Here is a 21,322-nt window from a genome sequence, read left to right as displayed (position 1 = left end):
AAATGAAATGCTAATTAGGCTATCATAAAGAACTACAAATACCATGATGATCTGAACGAGACTGACGAATCGAGGCATACAGTGGGGCAAAAAACATATTTAGTCAGCCACCAATTGTGCAAGTTCTCCCACTTAAAATCCAGAAAATCACATTGTAGGATTTTTAATGAATTAATTTGCAAATTATGGTGGAAAATAAGTATAAATAGTAATATATCTCTGGATTAACCATCTAATGTTCGCTAAATTTAGTAATGAATAAATTGGCTACATTTCTTGTGCAAGTTTTAAAATTGACACAACACCTGTTAGCGAACGTGTCAGCTAGAGATGACATGCAGGAGCTTGCAGGGATTTGTAGCTTTGCACGATGTCAACGTTGATGCTAGTTAGCATTATGGAATCTGAGAGTAAATAAAAAGACTAATATATTGATAAGTCACCATGTCAGAGAAAGATTTACATGGTGATCAAAACGTCAGGCCAGGGTGAGACGACACCTGCGCTTCCCATGACAGACGGACCAGGTGAATACAGGAGAAAGCTATGAGCCCTTATTGATGTTACTTGTTAAATCCATTTCAAATCAGTGGAGATGAAGAATTGTTAAACCAAGAGACAATTGAGACATGGATTGTGTATGTGTGCCATTAAAGAGGGTGAATGGGCAAGACAAAATATTGCAGTATCTTTGAACGGGGTACGGTAGTAGGTGCCAGACACACCGGTTTGTGTGTGTCAAGATCTACCACGCTGCTGGGTTTTTCACACTCAGGTTCCCTGTGTGTATCAGGAATGGTCCAAAGGATATCCAGCCAACTTGACACAACTGTGGGAAGCATTGGAGTCAACATGGGCCAGCATCCATGTAGAATACGACACCTTGTAGAGTCCCGTGTCTCAACAAATTGAGGTCAAAAGGGAGTACAACTCAATATTAGGAAGGTGTTCCTAATGTTTTGTACACAGTATATATTGGGATGATGTGCTTTGATGTCTTGAAGTTGGGTAGTATTTTTCCCCCAGCAACTTGCAGGTGCAAATACTGTCTTATCCAGTGGAAACGTTGCAGTTGGTCTTGTATGAAATGATGTAAAATATATCACTAGCCACTTTAAACAATGCTACCTAATATAATGTTTACATACCCTACATTATTCATCTCATATGTATATGTATATACTGTACTCTATATCATCTACTGCATCTTTATGTAATACATGTATCACTAGCCACTTTAACTATGCCACTTTGTTTACATACTCATCTCATATGTATATACTGTACTCGATACCATCTACTGTATCTTGCCTATGCCGCTCTGTGCCATCACTCACTCATATATCTTTATGTACATATTCTTTATCCCCTTACACTTGTGTGTATAAGGTAGTAGTTTTGGAATTGTTAGCTAGATTACTTGTTGGTTATTACTGCATTATTGGAACTAGAAGCACAAGCATTTCGCTACACTCGCATTAACATCTGCTAACCATGTGTATGTGACAAATTACATTTGATTTGATTTGATAACGATTATTTAACCTGTCTCCACCCCTTCAACAGTAAGTAAAGCGGTACCAAACGTAATTTTCAACTGAGCTCGTACCACCAGGAGAGCAGTCAGCAGCCTTATTTGCATCAATGATTTGTTTACCAACCAGAATGAGGAACGGTTGCCAGTCAGAGGTGACTCGTGAATGACCTGGGCATGGGATTTATTTTCCCAATAACAGCATTGGAACATTGCAATGAGAAAGCCTTACAATTCAACTAATGTCATGCATGCTTTTTGATTGGACCAAACAAATAACACTTAAAAAAACAACAAAAAAACAACTCTTGTCCAGTCCATTTATAGTCAGAGTTAAGATGGACTCACCAGAAGTACCATAGCCGCTGGATGGAGAGGGCTCGGACACAGCATCGGGTCCCACAACAGTCCTCGTACGAGCGGCATCTGAAATGAGAACGCAAACACTTTGTCTAGTCACATCTAGAAACAGAGTGGAGTGAGTTATATACATACACTGAATGTACCAAACATTAAGAACACCTGCTCTTTCCATGACAGACTGACCAGGTGAAAGCTATGATCCCTTATTGATGTCACCTGTTGAATCCAATTCAAAATCAGTGTAGATAAAGGTGGAGGAGTCAGGTTAAAGAAAGATTTGTAAGCTTTGAGACATGCATTGTGTATGTGTGCCATTCAGAGGGTGAATGGGCAAGACAAAATATTTAAGTACCTTTGTATGCGGGGTATGGTAGTAGGTGCCAGGCGCACCGGTTTGAGTGTGTCAAGAATTGCAATGCTGCTGGGTTTTTCACGCTCAACAGTTTCCCACGTGTATCAAAAATGGTCCACCACCCAAAGCACATCCAGCTAACTTGACAAAACTGTGGAAAGCATTAGAGTCAACATGGGCCAGCATCCCTGTGGAACGCTTTCAGTACCTTGTAGAGTCCCATGGGTTTCCCGGACAGAGTTTAAATTCTACTTAAATGAATCCAGAATAAAAAAATTGCTTAACTTAATTATTTAGATGAATTAGTTCTAGACTAGGGAGTCCCAGACTAAGGTATGTAAGGACTAACCAGTTAATCTTTGTGAAGCCTAACTAGATAACAATGTGCACTTAGTGCAGACCTGAGGATGCTTCAGAAACCAGGGACGGGAAACTAATACATAGCATTGTGTGGAATTGGAGGAAATCACCTAAACCAAAAAATAAAAACGTTAAAAAATGGCTTTGGAAAAAAAAAAAAACTCCTAAAAGAGAAGTGTGCTGAAGCATCCAATTATCGAAACATTTTGAAATAATAAAGTACTTTATAATAAATAAATAAAGTTTATGGGGACTGAATGCTTAAGTCTGCCAGGCTTTCTAGGACAGACCAGATACAATTTCAATTAGAATGGAGGTGTGAAGTGTGGAGGCCTTTGGGCCCAACAAGTGGCAAGAGTCTTTGAAGTCCCCTCTCGCTGTTCAAAGACCATCCATTGGCATTTTCTACAAGAAATCTGCCTCCAGAAATAAAAGCTTCTCCCAAGTGGGTGTGACACCTTCTCCTGCTGCTTGGATACCACCTGGCGATCTGTTCTCCGTCTGCCCTAGCCCATCTCCCAGTCTGGTACAAGTACCCCCCCCCACCACACACACACACACGCACTGTTGGGGCAAGTGACTCTGAACTTACAATGGCCCCAGGACATTATGTATATTTTTTTCCCCCTTGTGCATTTTGCTATTTGCCTCATGACAACTGCTTGCTTTGTTGACTAACCCCAGGAGGCTGAAGAAATTTGGCTTGTCACCAAAAGCACTCACAAACTTCTACAGATGCACAATCGAGAGCATCCTGTCGGGCTGTATCACAGCCTGGTACGGCAACTGCTCCGCCCACAACCGTAAGGCTCTCCAGAGAGTAGTGAGGTCTGCACAACGCATCACCGGGGGCAAACTACCTGCCCTCCAGGACACCTACACCACTCCATGTCACAGGAAGGCCATAAAGATTATCAAGGACAACAACCACCCGAGCCACTGCCTGTTTACCCCGCTATCATCCAGAAGGCGAGGTCAGTACAGGTGGATCAAAGCAGGGACTGAGAGACTGCAAAAAAGCTTCTATCTCAAGGCAATCAGACTGTTAAACAGCCACCACTAACATTGAGTGGCTGCTGCCAACATAGTTTTGTTGACGTTGAGTGTGAGGTTATTTTCCTGACACCACACTCCGAGGGCCCTCACCTCCTCCCTGTAGGCCGTCTCGTCGTTGTTGGTAATCAAGCCTACCACTGTTGTGTCGTCCGCAAACTTGATGATTGAGTTGGAGGCGTGCGTAGCCACGCAGTCGTGGGTGAACAGGGAGTACATGAGAGGGTTCAGAACGCACCCTTGTGGGGCCCCAGTGTTGAGGATCAGCGGGGTGGAGATGTTGTTACCTACCCTCACCACCTGGGGGCGGCCCGTCAGGAAGTCCAGTACCCAGTTGCACAGGGCGGGGTCGAGACCCAGGGTCTCGAGCTTGATGACGAGTTTGGAGGGTACTATGGTGTTAAATGCTGAGCTGTAGTCGATGATCAGCATTCTTACATAGGTATTCCTCTTGTCCAGATGGGTTAGGGCAGTGTGCAGTGTGGTTGAGATTGCATCGTCTGTGGACCTATTTGGGCAGTAAGCAAATTGGAGTGGGTCTAGGGTGTCAGGTAGGGTGGAGGTGATATGGTCCTTGACTAGTCTCTCAAAGCACTTCATGATGACGGAAGTGAGTGCTACGGGGCGGTAGTCGTTTAGCTCAGTAACCTTAGCTTTCTTGGGAACAGGAACAATGGTGGCCCTCTTGAAGCATGTGGGAACAGCAGACTGGGATAGGGATTGATTGAATATGTCCGTAAACACAGCAGCCAGCTGGTTTGCGCATGCTCTGAGGGCACGGCTGGGGATGCCGTCTGGGCCTGCAGCCTTGCGAGGGTTGACACGTTTAAATGTTTTACTCACCTCGGCTGCAGTGAAGGAGAGTCCGCATGTTTTGGTTGCGGGCCGTGTCAGTGGCACTGTATTGTCCTCAAAGCGGGCAAAAAAGTTATTTAGTCTGCCTGGGAGCAAGGCATCCTGGTCCGTGACTGGGCTGGTTTTCTTTTTGTAATCCGTGATTGACTGTAGACCCTGCCACATACCTCTTGTGTCTGAGCCGTTGAATTGAGATTCTACTTTGTCTCTATATTGACGCTTAGCTTGTTTGATTGCCTTGCGGAGGGAATAGCTACACTGTTTGTATTTGGTCATGTTTCCGGTCACCTTGCCCTGATTAAAAGCAGTGGTTCGCACTTTCAGTTTCACGCGAATGCTGCCATCAATGCTGCCATCAATCCACGGTTTCTGGTTTGGGAATGTTTGGAGTGGCCATCACAAAGCCCAGACCTAAATCCTGTAGAAAATGTGTGGGCAGAACTGAAAAAGCATGTGCGAGCAGGGAGGCCTAAAAACCTGACTCAGTTACACCAGCTCTGTCAGGAGGAATGGGCCAAAATTCACCCAACTTGTAGAAGGCTACCCAAAACGATTGACCCAAGTTAAACAATTTAAAGACAATGCTACCAAATACTAATTGAGTGAATGTAAACCTCTGACCCACTGGGAATGTGATGAAAGAAAAAAATCATTCTCTCTACTATTATTCTGACATTTCACAGTATTAAAATAAAGTGGTGATCCTAACTGACCTAAGACGATTAATTTTTACTCTGATTAAATGTCAGGAATTGTGAAAAACTGAGTTTTAATATACAGTGCCTTGCGAAAGTATTCGGCCCCCTTGAACTTTGCGATCTTTTGCCACATTTCAGGCTTCAAACAAAGATATAAAACTGTATTTTTTTGTGAAGAATCAACAACAAGTGGGACACAATCATGAAGTGGAACGACATTTATTGGATATTTCAAACTTTTTTAACAAATCAAAAACTGAAAAATTGGGCGTGTTATTTATTAGATCCTTTGTAGGGATGTTGGGCGAGTTGGAACCGGTGTACTTCTGAATCAAACGCGCCAAATAAACAGACATTTTTGGGATATAAAGAAGGACTTTATCGAACAAAACGACCATTCATTGTGTAACTGAGACCTTTGGGATTGCAAAAAGATGAAGATCTTCAAAGGTAAGCAATTTATTTTATCGCTATTTCTGACTTTCGTGATGCATCTGTTTGGTTGGAAAATGTTTTTCATGCTTTTGTATGCGGGACGCCGTCCTCAGATAATCGTATGGTATGCTTTCGCCATAGGCCTTTTTGAAATCTGACAAAGCAGCTGGATTAACAAGAAGTTAATCTTTAAGCCGATGTATAATACTTGTATTTTTTATGAATGTTTATTACCACTATTTCTCTATTTTGAATTTAGCGCTCTGCAATTTCACCGGATGTTGTCGGGGTGGGTCGCTAGCGGAACGCCTGCGCCAGAAAGGTTAAGCCTCACTCACGTCCTATCTGAGACATCTACTGCAGCCCTTATCCTCCACATACAACACCCATTCTGCCAGTCACATTCTGTTAAAGGTCCCCAAAGCACACACATCCCTGGGTCGCTTTTCTTTTCAAGTTCGCTGCAGCTGGCGACTGGAACGGGTTACAACAAACCCTCAAACTGGACAGTTTTTTCTCAATCTCTTCATTCAAAGACCCAATCATGGACACTCTTACTGACAGTTGTGGCTGCTTTGCATGATGTATTGTTGTCTCTACCTTCTTGCCCTTTGTGCTGTTGTCTGTGCCCAATAATGTTTGTACCATGTTTTGTGCTGCTACCATGTTGTGTTGCTACCATGTTGTCATGTTGTGTTGCTACCATGCTGTGTTGTTGTCTTAGGTCGCTCTTTATGTAGTGTTGTTGGCTCTCTTGTCTGTTCTTATATATATATATATATATATATATATATAAGAACAGACATATATATATATATATATATATATATATATATATATATATATATATATATATATATATATATATTGATTTTAAGTGAATCCCAGTCCCTATCCCCGCAGGAGGCCTTTTGCCTTTTGGTAGGCCATCATTATAAATAAGAATCTGTTCTTAACTGACTTGCCTAGTTAAATAAAAGGTTAAATAAAGGTTAAATAAATAGAACAAACAGCATGATTCCTCAACAGAAAACAAGAAAATTAATGCCTGGACCACCATTTTGTAATGCATTCAACTCAAATGAAAAAGCAGTACCAATGTTCTTCATGTTAAGTTGGCTATGAAGGAGGAGAGAAACATGAAGAAGCAGCAGCAGTAGTACCAATGTGCTTCTCAAACTAGCACCAGTCCGGGGGTCCCCATATTTCCATTTGTCAATTAAAAACCTTGTTACCAATCCATGGCTATTCATTGCTTCAATCACTTGAACCATCTGTTGTGAGAAGTACTGCATCTCTGCTGGCTAGTCCATTTTGTCATTGTCTGTCTCAGCAGCCATGCTGTTTGAGGTCAATGTGAAGCCATGCTGTTTGAGGTCAATGTGAAGCCATGCTGTTTGAGGTCAATGTGAAGCCATGCTGTTTGAGGTCAATGTGAAGCCATGCTGTTTGAGGTCAATGTGAAGCCATGCTGTGTGAGGTCAATGTGAAGCCATGCTGTTTGAGGTCAATGTAAAGCCATGCTGTTTGAGGTCAACGCAGCATGTCCTTGGTTGAAAGCCCTATAACCACCATCACCAAGTATGATTCCACTATGTTGTCCTCCTTCAATCTGCTGTAGAAGGACCCTTGATGGGACTATGACAGCCAGTAACTCCAGGGACGTTCTCATAGTCATCAAACTCTACCTTGTAGTTGGCTTGGGCAGCATCAGGAACTTGATGTACACCGAACAAAAATATAAAAAACGCAATATGTAAAAATCTTGGTCCCATGTTTCAGGAGCCGAAATAAAAAAAAAGATCCCAGACATTTTCCATTCGCTCAAATTTTGTGCACATCATTTGTGCACAACAATCCATCCACCTGACAGGTGTGGCATATAAAGTAGCTGATTAAACAGCCTGATCATTACAGAGGTGTGCCTTGGGCTGGGGACAATAAAAGGCCACTAAAAATGTGCAGTTTTTAGTGGCTGAAGGGATGGGACTTCCCCCTAAGACAGAGTCAGGTGATCAGAACATGTTGGGAAGAAGGGATGGGACTTCCCCCTAAGACAGAGTCAGGTGATCAGAACATGTTGGGAAGAAGGGATGGGACCTCCCCCTAAGACAGAGTCAGGTGATCAGAACATGTTGGGAAGAAGGGATGGGACTTCCCCTAAAACAGAGTCAGGTGATCAGAACATGTCGGGAAGAAGGGATGGGACTTCCCCCTAAGACAGAGTCAGGTGATCAGAACATGTTGGGAAGAAGGGATGGGACTTCCCCTAAAACAGAGTCAGGTGATCAGTACATGTTGGGAAGAAGAAGGGATGGGACTTCCCCCTAAAACAGAGTCAGGTGATCAGAACATGTTGGGAAGAAGGGATGGGACCTCCCCCTAAGACAGAGTCAGGTGATCAGAACATGTTGGGAAGAAGGGATGGGACTTCCCCCTAAAACAGAGTCAGGTGATCAGAACATGTCGGGAAGAAGGGATGGGACTTCCCCCTAAAACAGAGTCAGGTAATCAGAACATGTTGGGAAGAAGGGATGGGACTTCCCCCTAAGACAGAGTCAGGTGATCAGTACATGTCGGGAAGAAGGGATGGGACTTCCTCCTAAAACAGAGTCAGGTGATCAGTACATGTTGGGAAGAAGAAGGGATGGGATTTCCCCCTAAAACAGAGTCAGGTGATCAGAACATGTTGGGAAGAAGGGATGGGACTTCCCCCTAAGACAGAGTCAGGTGATCAGTACATGTCGGGAAGAAGAAGGGATGGGACTTCCCCCTAAGACAGAGTCAGGTGATCAGAATGTCAGGAAGAAGGGATGGGACTTCCCCCAAAGCAGAGTCAGGTGATCAGAATGTCGGGAAGAAGAAGGGATGGGGCTTCCCCCTAAGACAGAGTCAGGTGATCAGAATTTCGGGAAGAAGGGATGGGACTTCCCCCTAAAACAGAGTCAGGTGATCAGAATGTCGGGAAGAAGGGATGGGACTTCCCCCTAAAACAGAGTCAGGTGATCAGAACATGTCAGGAAGAAGGGATGGGACCTCCCCCTAAGACAGAGTCAGGTGATCAGAATGTCAGGAAGAAGGGATGGGACTTCCCCCTAAGACAGAGTCAGGTGATCAGAACATGTCGGGAAGAAGGGATGGGACTTCCCCCTAAGACAGAGTCAGGTGATCAGAACATGTCGGGAAGAAGGGATGGGACCTCCCCCTAAGACAGAGTCAGACGAAAGCCTTGGCTCAAAAGCAAACAAATTACGTCAGCTCCATTTTCATTGTATGGAAAAAAACGGTCAAGGAAATTTGATTTCATCAAAAATGATTTGGTGGGTTGCTCTGGTCTCTAACCGTCCTTCTGTCTGGTCTCGGTGGTGCTCTGAGATCATCATTGAAATAGTCCAGGTAATCCAGTTTCTCTCATTGTCAAGGTCAACCTGGGGGCAAACATCCATTCATCTGAAATTAAACCTGCATTTGGCCAGATTTAATTTAAAACCTTCACTTAGCTCTAGACTAACTAATTGGCCTCTTGGAATTCAGATTTATAATCCAGACTAGTGCAAATCTGAGACTATATTAAACCATGTCTGGAAAATGACATTTCAGTTCAAGTGCAAAACCGCCCTTCAATGTACGGTGTACCCAAATCATTATTGGCATTTCTCATTTCCATTTCATCTCTATTTTGACCAGGCAGGTTCAGTGTCGCACCACAGAATTACAGACAAGGTTCTGCATACAGCTCATGTAATGCATTAGACAGGGGCTGCATAAACATCTTGTATTTTTTTGCATTATCATTCTGAGATACGTTTGTGTTAACTAACCCCCCCCCAGGCCCGGTGTCGATTCCTCCACACAGCAGCATGTAATGGAGTCAGACAGCGAGGCGGCAGCACAGTCTCCTGATGCTAAACTTCTACACTCCACCCAATTAGCCCTGCTGACCGTGGATGCCGTTTTACAATGTCACGGCTGTCTGGGGAAAGAGCTGGCAACAAAAGTACTGCGGCGAGGGACTACGCCACGATGTCCCCACAGCTGATTGACAACAAAGGAGATGAGGAGGTAAAAGGTCAAGTGTGAAGGGTCAATATATTTCACCATCGATTCAACAAGAGCCTGGTGGGTCTGGTGCTCTGCGGGTTTTATGTGGTGACAGATTATTTGAAAGTAACTTTTGCAACTGGCTTCTTGAGTGTGGTTATATTTAAAATCGGATTTCTGTTTTAATGTAATGAAAAGTCTAAAAGAATAAGTTACTGATTTGGTGTTTTAGAAGTTTTGTGTTTTGAGAATGAGCCCACTTTATAATGTTTTTATTTATTTTTATTTCACCTTTATTTAACCAGGTAGGCTAGTTGAGAACAAGTTCTCAGTTACAACTGTGACCCTGGCCAAGATAAAGCATAGCAGTGTGAACAGACATCACAGAGTTACACATGGAGTAAACAATTAACAAGTCAATAACACAGTAGAAAAAAAAAGTGAGTCTATATACATTGCGTGCAAAAAGTCCATTAGGTGCATGAGGCACTTTTGAACACCTCCTGGCTGCAAAAGCCATGTCCAAATGATTTGTGATTAGAGCTAAAAACATAGCTTCAATACCAGGCACAGACAGGGTCTTAGATAATGCAGAAGCCTGAAATCTCTGTGCAGCGGCATGAGGACCCTGGATGTCTGACAATGCCATGCTTCCCATAAATAAACTAACACATTTATTTTTTTTATTTTTTTTTACAACACAGCGTTTGAACCTCTGATGCTGGACCGAAAAAAAGGATTCTTCATTACTAAGTAATGTCAATTATACATTCTGTTGCCCTTTGATACTACTCGGCTGAAAGTAGGAGATGGGAGCTGCCAATACTGCATGTCTGAATTATTCAGTGTTCCTCAAAATGAAAGATTTGGGCAGTGATTCTGTTCCAGCTGTTCTAGAATCCTGCTACATGCCTTCCAAATAAGTCATGGCAACAAGCAGAACTATATCAACACAGTCAGCTAATGGTGTTTTTTTTTACTTTACTCCTTACGACCGGTCTCTTACCGCTGTCGTGCTTGGTTTGGTTCTCGCTGACAGGGGGAAGAGAGGGTCAGAAGCAGGGTGGATCAATAGATATGTCAGGAGAGAGCACACAATCTTTATTCAACGCCCATCCATCACCACCCCCCCCCCTCCCCCCTCCGATCTCCCTCTGCCATGGCCGTGGGAAGATGTTTATTATTATTTTACTTATGTCACGTTCGTCGTAATGATGAGACCAAGGCGCAGCGTGATAAGCATACATTCTTCTTTAATTCAACGAAGAACACTAAACAAACTAACGTGACGCTTTATAACGCGAGTGCTGACAGGCAACTACACATAGACAACAACCCACAAAACCAACATGGAAAATGGCAACCTAAATAGGATCCCCCAATCAGAGACAACGGTAAACAGCTGTCTCTGTTGGGAACCAATTCAGGCCACCATAGACCTATATATACCTAGACATACCAAAACCCCATGGAATTACAAAAACCCTAGACAAGACAAAAACACACCTCCCCAGGGCAAGGTCAGGAGATACAGCCTGGATCTGATTGGAAGATCCTGCTCTCTTTCCCTGCCATCCTCGTCACCAGAACACTAACTACGGCTCTATATACTTATCTAAAGCCCTTAACCAGATAAGACAGTCATTAAGATAATCAAGTGACAATTCATTGAGCTCCAAAGTATTGGGACAGTAACCCATTTGTTGTGGTTTCAGCTCTGTACTCCAGCGCTTTGGCTTTGAAATGATACTATGACTAGGAGGTTAAAGTTCGGCCTGTCCGCTTTAATTTGAGGGTATTTTCAATCATATCGGGTGAACCGTTTAGAAATTACAGCACTTTTTGTACATAGTCCCCCATATTTAGGGGACCGAAAGTATTGGGACAAATGTACTTGTATTAATTTAGTCAAACGTTTTGTATTTGGCTCCATATTCTTAGCACTTAATGATTACTTCAAGCTTTTGACTGTACAAACTTGGATGCATTTGCGGTTTGTTTTGGTTGTGTTTTCAGATTATTTTGTGCCCAACACAAATGAATGGTAAATAATGTATTGTCATTGGAGTCACTTTGGTTGTAAATAAAGAACAGAATGTCTGAACTTTAACCTCAGTCATTGTACCATTTCAACTCCAAAGTGTTGGAGTACAGAGCCCCCCAAAAATGGTCATTGTCCCAATACTATTGCTGCTCACTGTAGCACACACACTGGTATGTAACAGAGTTAAGAATATAACGTAAACTCATGCCACAGCTAATTTGAAATGTCGTGGACGGAGGCATCCAATTGGTACCTTTTGGCAACGGTGTAAAAATACCTTTAAAAGTATTTTTGGAGGGTATCTGTACTTTACCATTTATGTTTTTGACAACTTTTACTTCACCAGAGAAAATACCAAAAGTTGGTCCAAATTCCAGCAGTTATCAAGGGAATATCTGGTTTCCGAGCTGGTTATGGGTGCACCTCAGCCACGCTCAAGGTCCTAAACGATATCGTAACCGCCATCGATAAGAAACAACACTGTGCAGCTGTTTTCATCGACCTGTCCAAGGCTTTCGACTCTGTCAATCACCACATTCTTATCGACAGACTCAACAGCCTTGGTTTCTCTAATGACTGCCTCGCCTGGTTCACCAACTACTTCTCAGACAGAGTTCAGTGTGTCAAATCGGAGGGCCTGTCGTCCGGGACCTCTGGCATTCTCTATAGGGGTGCCACAGGGTTCAATTCTCGGGCCGACTCTTTTCTCTGTAAACATCAATGATGTCGCTCTTGCTGCGGGTGATTCTCTGATCCACCTCTATGCAGACGACACCATTCTGTATACTTCTGGCCCTTCTTTGGACACTGTGTTAACTAACCTCCAGACGAGCTTCAATGCCATACAACACTCCATCCGTGGCCTCCAACTGCTCTTAAATGTAAGTAAAACTAAATGCTTCAACCGATCGCTGCCCACACCTGCCCGCCCATCCAGCATCACTACTCTGGACGGTTCTGACTTAGAATATGTGGACAACTATAAATACCTAGGTGTCTGGTTAGACTGTAAACTCTCCTTCCAGACTCACATTAAGCATCTCCAATCCAAAATTAAATCTAGAATCAGCTTCCTATTTCACAACAAAGCATCCTTCACTCATGCTGCCAAACATACCCTCGTAAAACTGACTATCCTACCGATCCTTGACTTCGGCGATGTCATTTACAAAATAGCCTCCAACACTCTACTAAGCAAATTGTATGCAGTCTATCACAATGCCATCCGTTTTGTTACCAAAGCCCAATATAGTACCCACCACTGCGACCTGTATGCTCTCGTTGGCTGGACCTGCTTTATATTCATCGCCAAACCCACTGACTCCAGGTCATCTATAAGTCTTTGTTAGGCAAAGCCCCGCCTTATCGCAGTTCACTGGTCACCATAGCAACACGCACCCATAGCACACGCTCCAGCAGGTATATCTCACTGGTCACCCCCAAAGCCAATTTCTGCTTTGGCTGCCTTTCCTTCCAGTACTCTGCTGCCAATGACTGGAACGAACTGTAAAAATCACTGAAGCTGGAGACTCATATCTCCCTCACTAACTTTAAGCACAGCTGTCAGAGGAGCTCACAGATCACTGCACATGTACATAGCCCATCTTTAAATAGCCCATCCAACTACCTCATCCCCCATACTGTTATTTATTTTGCTTCTTTACACCCCAGTATCTCTACCTGCGCACTCATCTTCTGCACATCTATCACCCAGGTGTTTAATTGTCTATTTATTAGTCTAATTATTTGTTGGAACGTTGTCAAGGAGGGCGGTCATGTGTGTTAACAAAGGCCCTGAGTTCCAGCCAGGTATCAGGTGGAAGTGGTACTGGCTAAGCAAGCAATGTGATGTCTAACCCAGGCAGAATGTGTATGTGTGTGTTCTTGTTGCTCCACAGCGGTGGGTTCCCATGGCAACAACACACAATCCCAACTCAATCTGTTTTGGTTTGGAGAGATGATTTATCACCAATGAAGCTCAGTACCCTGTGATGAAGCAGGGATCAACAGTTGCTTCCCTCCAGGTGGGTTCATGAACTTGACAAAATGACAAGCCGCTTCTATCAAAAGGCCAATTTGTTTTAAAAAGGTTTACTTCACCAGTAGGTATATAATGCTGGTGACATTGCCTGTGTCTGAAATGGCACCCTATTCCCTATATAGTGCACTGGTTTTGAATAGAGCCTTGACCAAAAGTAGTGCACTATATAGGGCTGTTGGGGTGACCATATTACTGCCACACCGGTGGTCATGAGTCATGAAGGCAGTCAAATTCCACGTGACCGTTTAGTCACGGTAATTAGGCTTCTCCAAGCTCTGATGCTGCTGGTAGTCATTAGTAGCCTACTGAACATTCTAACTGCCTGGTACTCAGCACTCTATTGTCCCTCTAATCCCTCTGACATCAATGTAAATGTGATCGAAAATTTTATCAAACACTTTATGAGAGCCCATATTGCGCAACATTTCTATAGGTTTTTAAATTGCGGGAGAATGGAGTGATGGCCGCTAATAAAAAGAGGAGGATCCCATCAGCTTTCTATAGGCTAGACATACTATATTTATTTCTCAACTTTCCTAATATTAAGCACATTGCTTATATTTACAACAGGAGTATAGCCTACCTGGCTGGTATGAAAATCAACCATGGGCAAAAGCGTCCTCCATTCACTATTTAAGCGCATAGATGACACACATTTTTTTCCCCGCTGCCCGTTTCAAGACAGGTGCATGATTAAGGTCCATTCTAAATCAAAACCAATTTCATTATTTAGTATATGTAAAGATTGAATCAAGAATAGTCCGATGGCTGTCAATAGTAGCCTATCACTTGTGACTTATATTATTGCCTGAGAATGATGCCCAGCATAAGAAACTGCCTTTTTTTGTGACTTGTTCGAATCAGTCTCACACCTCATGTAGTCTTGCCCATAGGCCTATATGTTTTGATAAGGTTTATATGGCCAAATAAGGTCTTAATATCTTAAAATGAAGCACATTATTCTGCTTTACAAGGGGTGTAGAGCCTAACTACATACATAAGCAGTGTGTGAGTTTCAAGTTTGGGGAAGATCATTTTAACCATAAAAAATGCACCTTCCTAATAAAAGCATTACATTCATAATCACATTGGTGCTTATAGCCTACTGCCATGTGCTCTTTGCTGCTCTGATAATGCGAAGAAATAGACTAATAGTTTATCAACATTTTAAGCTAAACAATCTGATCTGTTGCGTCAGCCACATTGATTAAAAAGGTTTTTGAATGCTAGTGGTTGTATTAATTTGGGATTTACTGTACCCCACAACTGTCCCAGACTAGTTTGTAATATTTATTTATCGCACAGAACAGGTCAACATTTGTACTATGGACATAAGCTAGTGCTTTTGTTCAGGGTACTCATTTTGTTGGCTGACGAAAAGTAAATGTGGACAGTTCTTCAAATATCTTCAATATGCACCTCGGAATTGGATAAGGGCGCGCGCAGTTTCGTCCCGACCTGTCCGTCTTCCCTTGTAGCCAGTGAGAAAGACTCGATCACGTGACGGAGAGCCATGGGAGTGCAGCGCATAGGGCCGCAAAAAGCATGGATTGTGTTTAGGATGCATTACGGTCACAAAGGGGATTGCGCTGTGAAATTCGAGTGCTTGTCAAAATTGTGAATGAGAGACTATTGGTGTGTACAGCCTGCGCAAAAACACAAAACAGAGCTTTTTTAAAAATAAATCATCATTAGTCTCAGCCTTAGAATGTATTAAAAATCTAAACATGTAGCCCAACACTTGTAGAACAACTAAAAAGCTACATTCATAACTAAGCATAGAGTACCTATTTATTTGACAGCTCAACACAGAAGCCCCATGTGCACACTCCCTCAAATCGTTTGGAGAATATATATATATATATATTTTTTTTCAATTGTATTCTTCATACTATTAAATATATATTTTAAATGCCATGGAATTGGAAGCAAAACTTGTCTGTTAAATGAACTAGTGTAGCCCACAGCCATTTGGCATAGCCACATCATGACAACTCAGTGCTCTATTATGTTCTTCAGACAGACTACATTTTCTTCATAACATGTTTCTTTAGACCTGTCTAAAATAAATCATAGATTTATTGTGATGGTGTAGGCTATATTACATGGATTTATTGTGAAGGTGTAGGCTATATTACATGGATTTATTGTGAAGGTGTAGACTATATTACATGGATTTATTGTGATGGTGTAGACTATATTACATGGATTTATTGTGAAGGTGTAGGCTATATTACATGGATTTATTGTGATGGTGTAGACTATATTACATGGATTTATTGTGAAGGTGTAGACTATATTACATGGATTTATTGTGAAGGTGTAGACTATATTACATGGATTTATTGTGATGGTGTAGACTATATTACATGGATTTATTGTGATGGTGTAGACTATATTACATGGATTTATTGTGATGGTGTAGGTAGACTATATTACATGGATTTATTGTGAAGGTGTAGACTATATTACATGGATTTATTGTGAAGGTGTAGACTATATTACATGGATTTATTGTGATGGTGTAGACTATATTACATGGATTTATTGTGATGGTGTAGACTATATTACATGGATTTATTGTGATGGTGTAGACTATATTACATGGATTTATTGTGATGGTGTAGGTAGACTATATTACATGGATTTATTGTGATGGTGTAGACTATATTACATGGATTTATTGTGATGGTGTAGACTATATTACATGGATTTATTGTGAAGGTGTAGACTATATTACATGGATTTATTGTGATGGTGTAGACTATATTACATGGATTTATTGTGATGGTGTAGACTATATTACATGGATTTATTGTGATGGTGTAGACTATATTACATGGATTTATTGTGATGGTGTAGACTATATTACATGGATTTATTGTGATGGTGTAGACTATATTACATGGATTTATTGTGATGGTGTAGACTATATTACATGGATTTATTGTGATGGTGTAGACTATATTACATGGATTTATTGTGATGGTGTAGACTATATTACATGGATTTATTGTGATGGTGTAGTCTATATTACATGGATTTATTGTGATGGTGTAGACTATATTACATGGATTTATTGTGAAGGTGTAGACTATATTACATGGATTTATTGTGAAGGTGTAGACTATATTACATGGATTTATTGTGAAGGTGTAGACTATATTACATGGATTTATTGTGAAGGTGTAGACTATATTACATGGATTTATTGTGATGGTGTAGACTATATTACATGGATTTATTGTGATGGTGTAGACTATATTACATGGATTTATTGTGAAGGTGTAGACTATATTACATGGATATATTGTGAAGGTGTAGGCTATATTACATGGATTTATTGTGATGGTGTAGACTATATTACATGGATTAATTGTGAAGGTGTAGGCTATATTACATGGATTTATTGTGAAGGTGTAGGCTATATTACATGGATTTATTGTGATGGTGTAGACTATATTACATGGATTTATTGTGATGGTGTAGACTATATTACATGGATTTATTGTGAAGGTGTAGGCTATATTACATGGATTTATTGTGAAGGTGTAGGCTATATTACATGGATTTATTGTGAAGGTGTAGGCTATATTACATGGATTTATTGTGATGGTGTAGACTATATTACATGGATTTATTGTGATGGTGTAGACTATATTACATGGATTTATTGTGATGGTGTAGACTATATTACATGGATTTATTGTGATGGTGTAGGCTATATTACATGGATTTATTGTGAAGGTGTAGGCTATATTACATGGATTTATTGTGAAGGTGTAGACTATATTACATGGATTTATTGTGATGGTGTAGACTATATTACATGGATTTATTGTGATGGTGTAGACTATATTACATGGATTTATTGTGATGGTGTAGACTATATTACATGGATTTATTGTGATGGTGTAGACTATATTACATGGATTTATTGTGATGGTGTAGACTATATTACATGGATTTATTGTGAAGGTGTAGACTATATTACATGGATTTATTGTGATGGTGTAGACTATATTACATGGATTTATTGTGAAGGTGTAGACTATATTACATGGATTTATTGTGAAGGTGTAGGCTATATTACATGGATTTATTGTGAAGGTGTAGACTATATTACATGGATTTATTGTGAAGGTGTAGACTATATTACATGGATTTATTGTGATGGTGTAGACTATATTACATGGATTTATTGTGATGGTGTAGATAGACTATATTACATGGATTTATTGTGATGGTGTAGACTATATTACATGGATTTATTGTGAAGGTGTAGACTATATTACATGGATTTATTGTGATGGTGTAGACTATATTACATGGATTTATTGTGATGGTGTAGACTATATTACATGGATTTATTGTGATGGTGTAGACTATATTACATGGATTTATTGTGATGGTGTAGACTATATTACATGGATTTATTGTGATGGTGTAGACTATATTACATGGATTTATTGTGAAGGTGTAGACTATATTACATGGATTTATTGTGATGGTGTAGACTATATTACATGGATTTATTGTGATGGTGTAGACTATATTACATGGATTTATTGTGATGGTGTAGACTATATTACATGGATTTATTGTGATGGTGTAGTCTATATTACATGGATTTATTGTGATGGTGTAGACTATATTACATGGATTTATTGTGAAGGTGTAGACTATATTACATGGATTTATTGTGATGGTGTAGACTATATTACATGGATTTATTGTGATGGTGTAGACTATATTACATGGATTTATTGTGATGGTGTAGGCTATATTACATGGATTTATTGTGATGGTGTAGACTATATTACATGGATTTATTGTGAAGGTGTAGACTATATTCCATGGATTTATTGTGACGGTGTAGACTATATTACATGGATTTATTGTGAAGGTGTAGACTATATTACATGGATTTATTGTGATGGTGTAGACTATATTACATGGATTTATTGTGAAGGTGTAGACTATATTACATGGATTTATTGTGAAGGTGTAGACTATATTACATGGATGTATTGTGAAGGTGTAGACTATATTACATGGATGTATTGTGAAGGTGTAGACTATATTACATGGATTTATTGTGATGGTGTAGACTATATTACATGGATTTATTGTGAAGGTGTAGACTATATTACATGGATTTATTGTGAAGGTGTAGACTATATTACATGGATTTATTGTGAAGGTGTAGACTATATTACATGGATTTATTGTGATGGTGTAGACTATATTACATGGATTTATTGTGATGGTGTAGACTATATTACATGGATTTATTGTGATGGTGTAGACTATATTACATGGATTTATTGTGATGGTGTAGACTATATTACATGGATTTATTGTGATGGTGTAGACTATATTACATGGATTTATTGTGATGGTGTAGACTATATTACATGGATTTATTGTGATGGTGTAGTCTATATTACATGGATTTATTGTGATGGTGTAGACTATATTACATGGATTTATTGTGATGGTGTAGACTATATTACATGGATTTATTGTGAAGGTGTAGGCTATATTACATGGATTTATTGTGATGGTGTAGACTATATTACATGGATTTATTGTGAAGGTGTAGACTATATTACATGGATTTATTGTGATGGTGTAGTCTATATTACATGGATTTATTGTGATGGTGTAGACTATATTACATGGATTTATTGTGAAGGTGTAGACTATATTACATGGATTTATTGTGAAGGTGTAGACTATATTACATGGATTTATTTTGTTTTAGATGTTCCAAAGGGCTGCATCAGTGGCTTGTAGGCTGTGTGAAAGCCAGGAGATGGCTAAATGTGTTTTCTTAATTAACTGTCATTTACCGTGAGACCGACAGTTATTTGCTTGACAATCACTGGCTGAAACTATCGTGACCACCACGGCCCTAGCACTATAGAGCCTGCCATTTGAGCCTCAGTCAGTCAAAGTAAAGGCAGGAGTAGAGAGAGCACAATAAAGCCCTGTTGCTAGGGAACCTAAACATCTTACCTGTGGTAAACAACTTGTTTACAAAACAAGTCAGAAAGAAAATATGTTGATATTTTATGGCAAGTATACTACAGTACATTATCTAACATTGCCAAATGAGCTTTGACATTCTTAACCTGTCCTTAACCAGTCTAAGAACAATACTGTCCAGTTAATTTCAACACATAAAAAAGGACATTAAGGACCAGTGGGATAAATGTCCAAGGACACTAACATAGTCAATGAGAGCCACTGACAAGGACACTAACATAGTCAATGAGAGCCACTGACAAGGACACTAACATAGTCAATGAGAGCCACTGACAAGGACATTACCAGAGCCAAATGGAATGATTTTGCACAGAGATGGAAGCTTTTCAACAAGACCACAGCAAGACTAGTTTAAATGTCAAAATGAATCCACGTCCCAGGCATCAGTATACAGCTCCAGTTATAGGCCTATACCGCAATTCTGAGCACCATGTTATTTCCAAATTTGCAGTGCTCATCTTTTTATTTAATTTGGGGTTGAGCCATTCAGCTGGATCTACACAACCGATGGCCTGAGACACAGCTTATTTTTGGAGTGTAATGTCCCTTTACAAGCTGCATTTCACATAGTGAAACTGACACTTCTGTTTGCTATATTACAACAGAGATTTTACTTCAAACAACAAACACAATTTTTCACCTGGACATCACTGCACATACTGTAAATACTCTGCTGTTGGCTGGTTGCTAAATTCCTCAAATCATGGATCTCAGCTTTAAAACAGGCACACCATCCACTCAAGTAACCATCCACTGAGTAAGTAACTCAATCAACCTGCAGCGTGGCAAGGTTAGGCTGGATGAGTCCATGAGCGGTTACCTTCCTCTGCTGTCCACTCAGAGATAGCGCCAATGACATCTACCAGAGCAGCACTGAACCCTTCACGCCTTCGTCAATGTACCCTCCCTAACTGTCAAAATTGATATTCGAAGGAGCTCCTCAGGCAAAATGAAGTTCTGCCATGGTTATTTTAGTAGGATCCGTCAAGTGTGTTGGGTGGTTGAAATTTAAATAAGTTTGAGGACCTGTTTGATTTGAAGAGTCAGACAACGTTTCCAGCAATCCCTGAAAAGAGCTGTGGCACATACTATACTGTCAACCCTATTTTTTATACTCAACAAGCACCATACACACATTTCTGACCAACCTAAGGCAATGAACACCCTTTGGGGGTTTCAAACAAAGTCTGAATAGAACAGGCCAATGTTCTTACTCAGCAAGAGTGATCTCTGTTTTGACCGGAAGCCTTTTTAAAAGGCCAGGGCATGGAGAGTCTTGATCTGTAACAACAGCTTGGTACTTTGAGCAAAGTGTTGAGATGTCAAAGGCTTTTGTTGGGAAACCTCTGGAGGAATTCTTCAAACTGGCCTTGTGCCCATCAAACCTTTTTTCCCAAAGATGCTGCGTACTTCGTTCCATTTACAGCATAGGCTCTGGATAGTGAACTGTGCACTTATACGAAAATCAGTGTCAATACAGTATCAAAGTACAGAC

The 21,322-nt window shown here is 40.6% G+C and overlaps 1 protein-coding gene across 1 annotated transcript in view; it reads right to left on the bottom strand.

The window, feature by feature from the left end:
* LOC139420602 (WW domain binding protein VOPP1-like) overlaps positions 1-21,322 on the bottom strand; it is a 50,578-nt gene that overhangs the window by 6,290 nt on the left and 22,966 nt on the right. The window contains exon 3 of the mRNA XM_071170793.1: positions 1,883-1,960. Coding sequence (XP_071026894.1) covers positions 1,883-1,960 — 78 coding nt within the window. The remainder of the gene's footprint in view (positions 1-1,882; positions 1,961-21,322) is intronic.

This window comes from Oncorhynchus clarkii, chromosome 11 (genome assembly GCF_045791955.1).
Source record: "Oncorhynchus clarkii lewisi isolate Uvic-CL-2024 chromosome 11, UVic_Ocla_1.0, whole genome shotgun sequence".
Taxonomy (NCBI): domain Eukaryota; kingdom Metazoa; phylum Chordata; class Actinopteri; order Salmoniformes; family Salmonidae; genus Oncorhynchus; species Oncorhynchus clarkii.
This window is presented reverse-complemented; position numbering and strand designations above follow the sequence as displayed.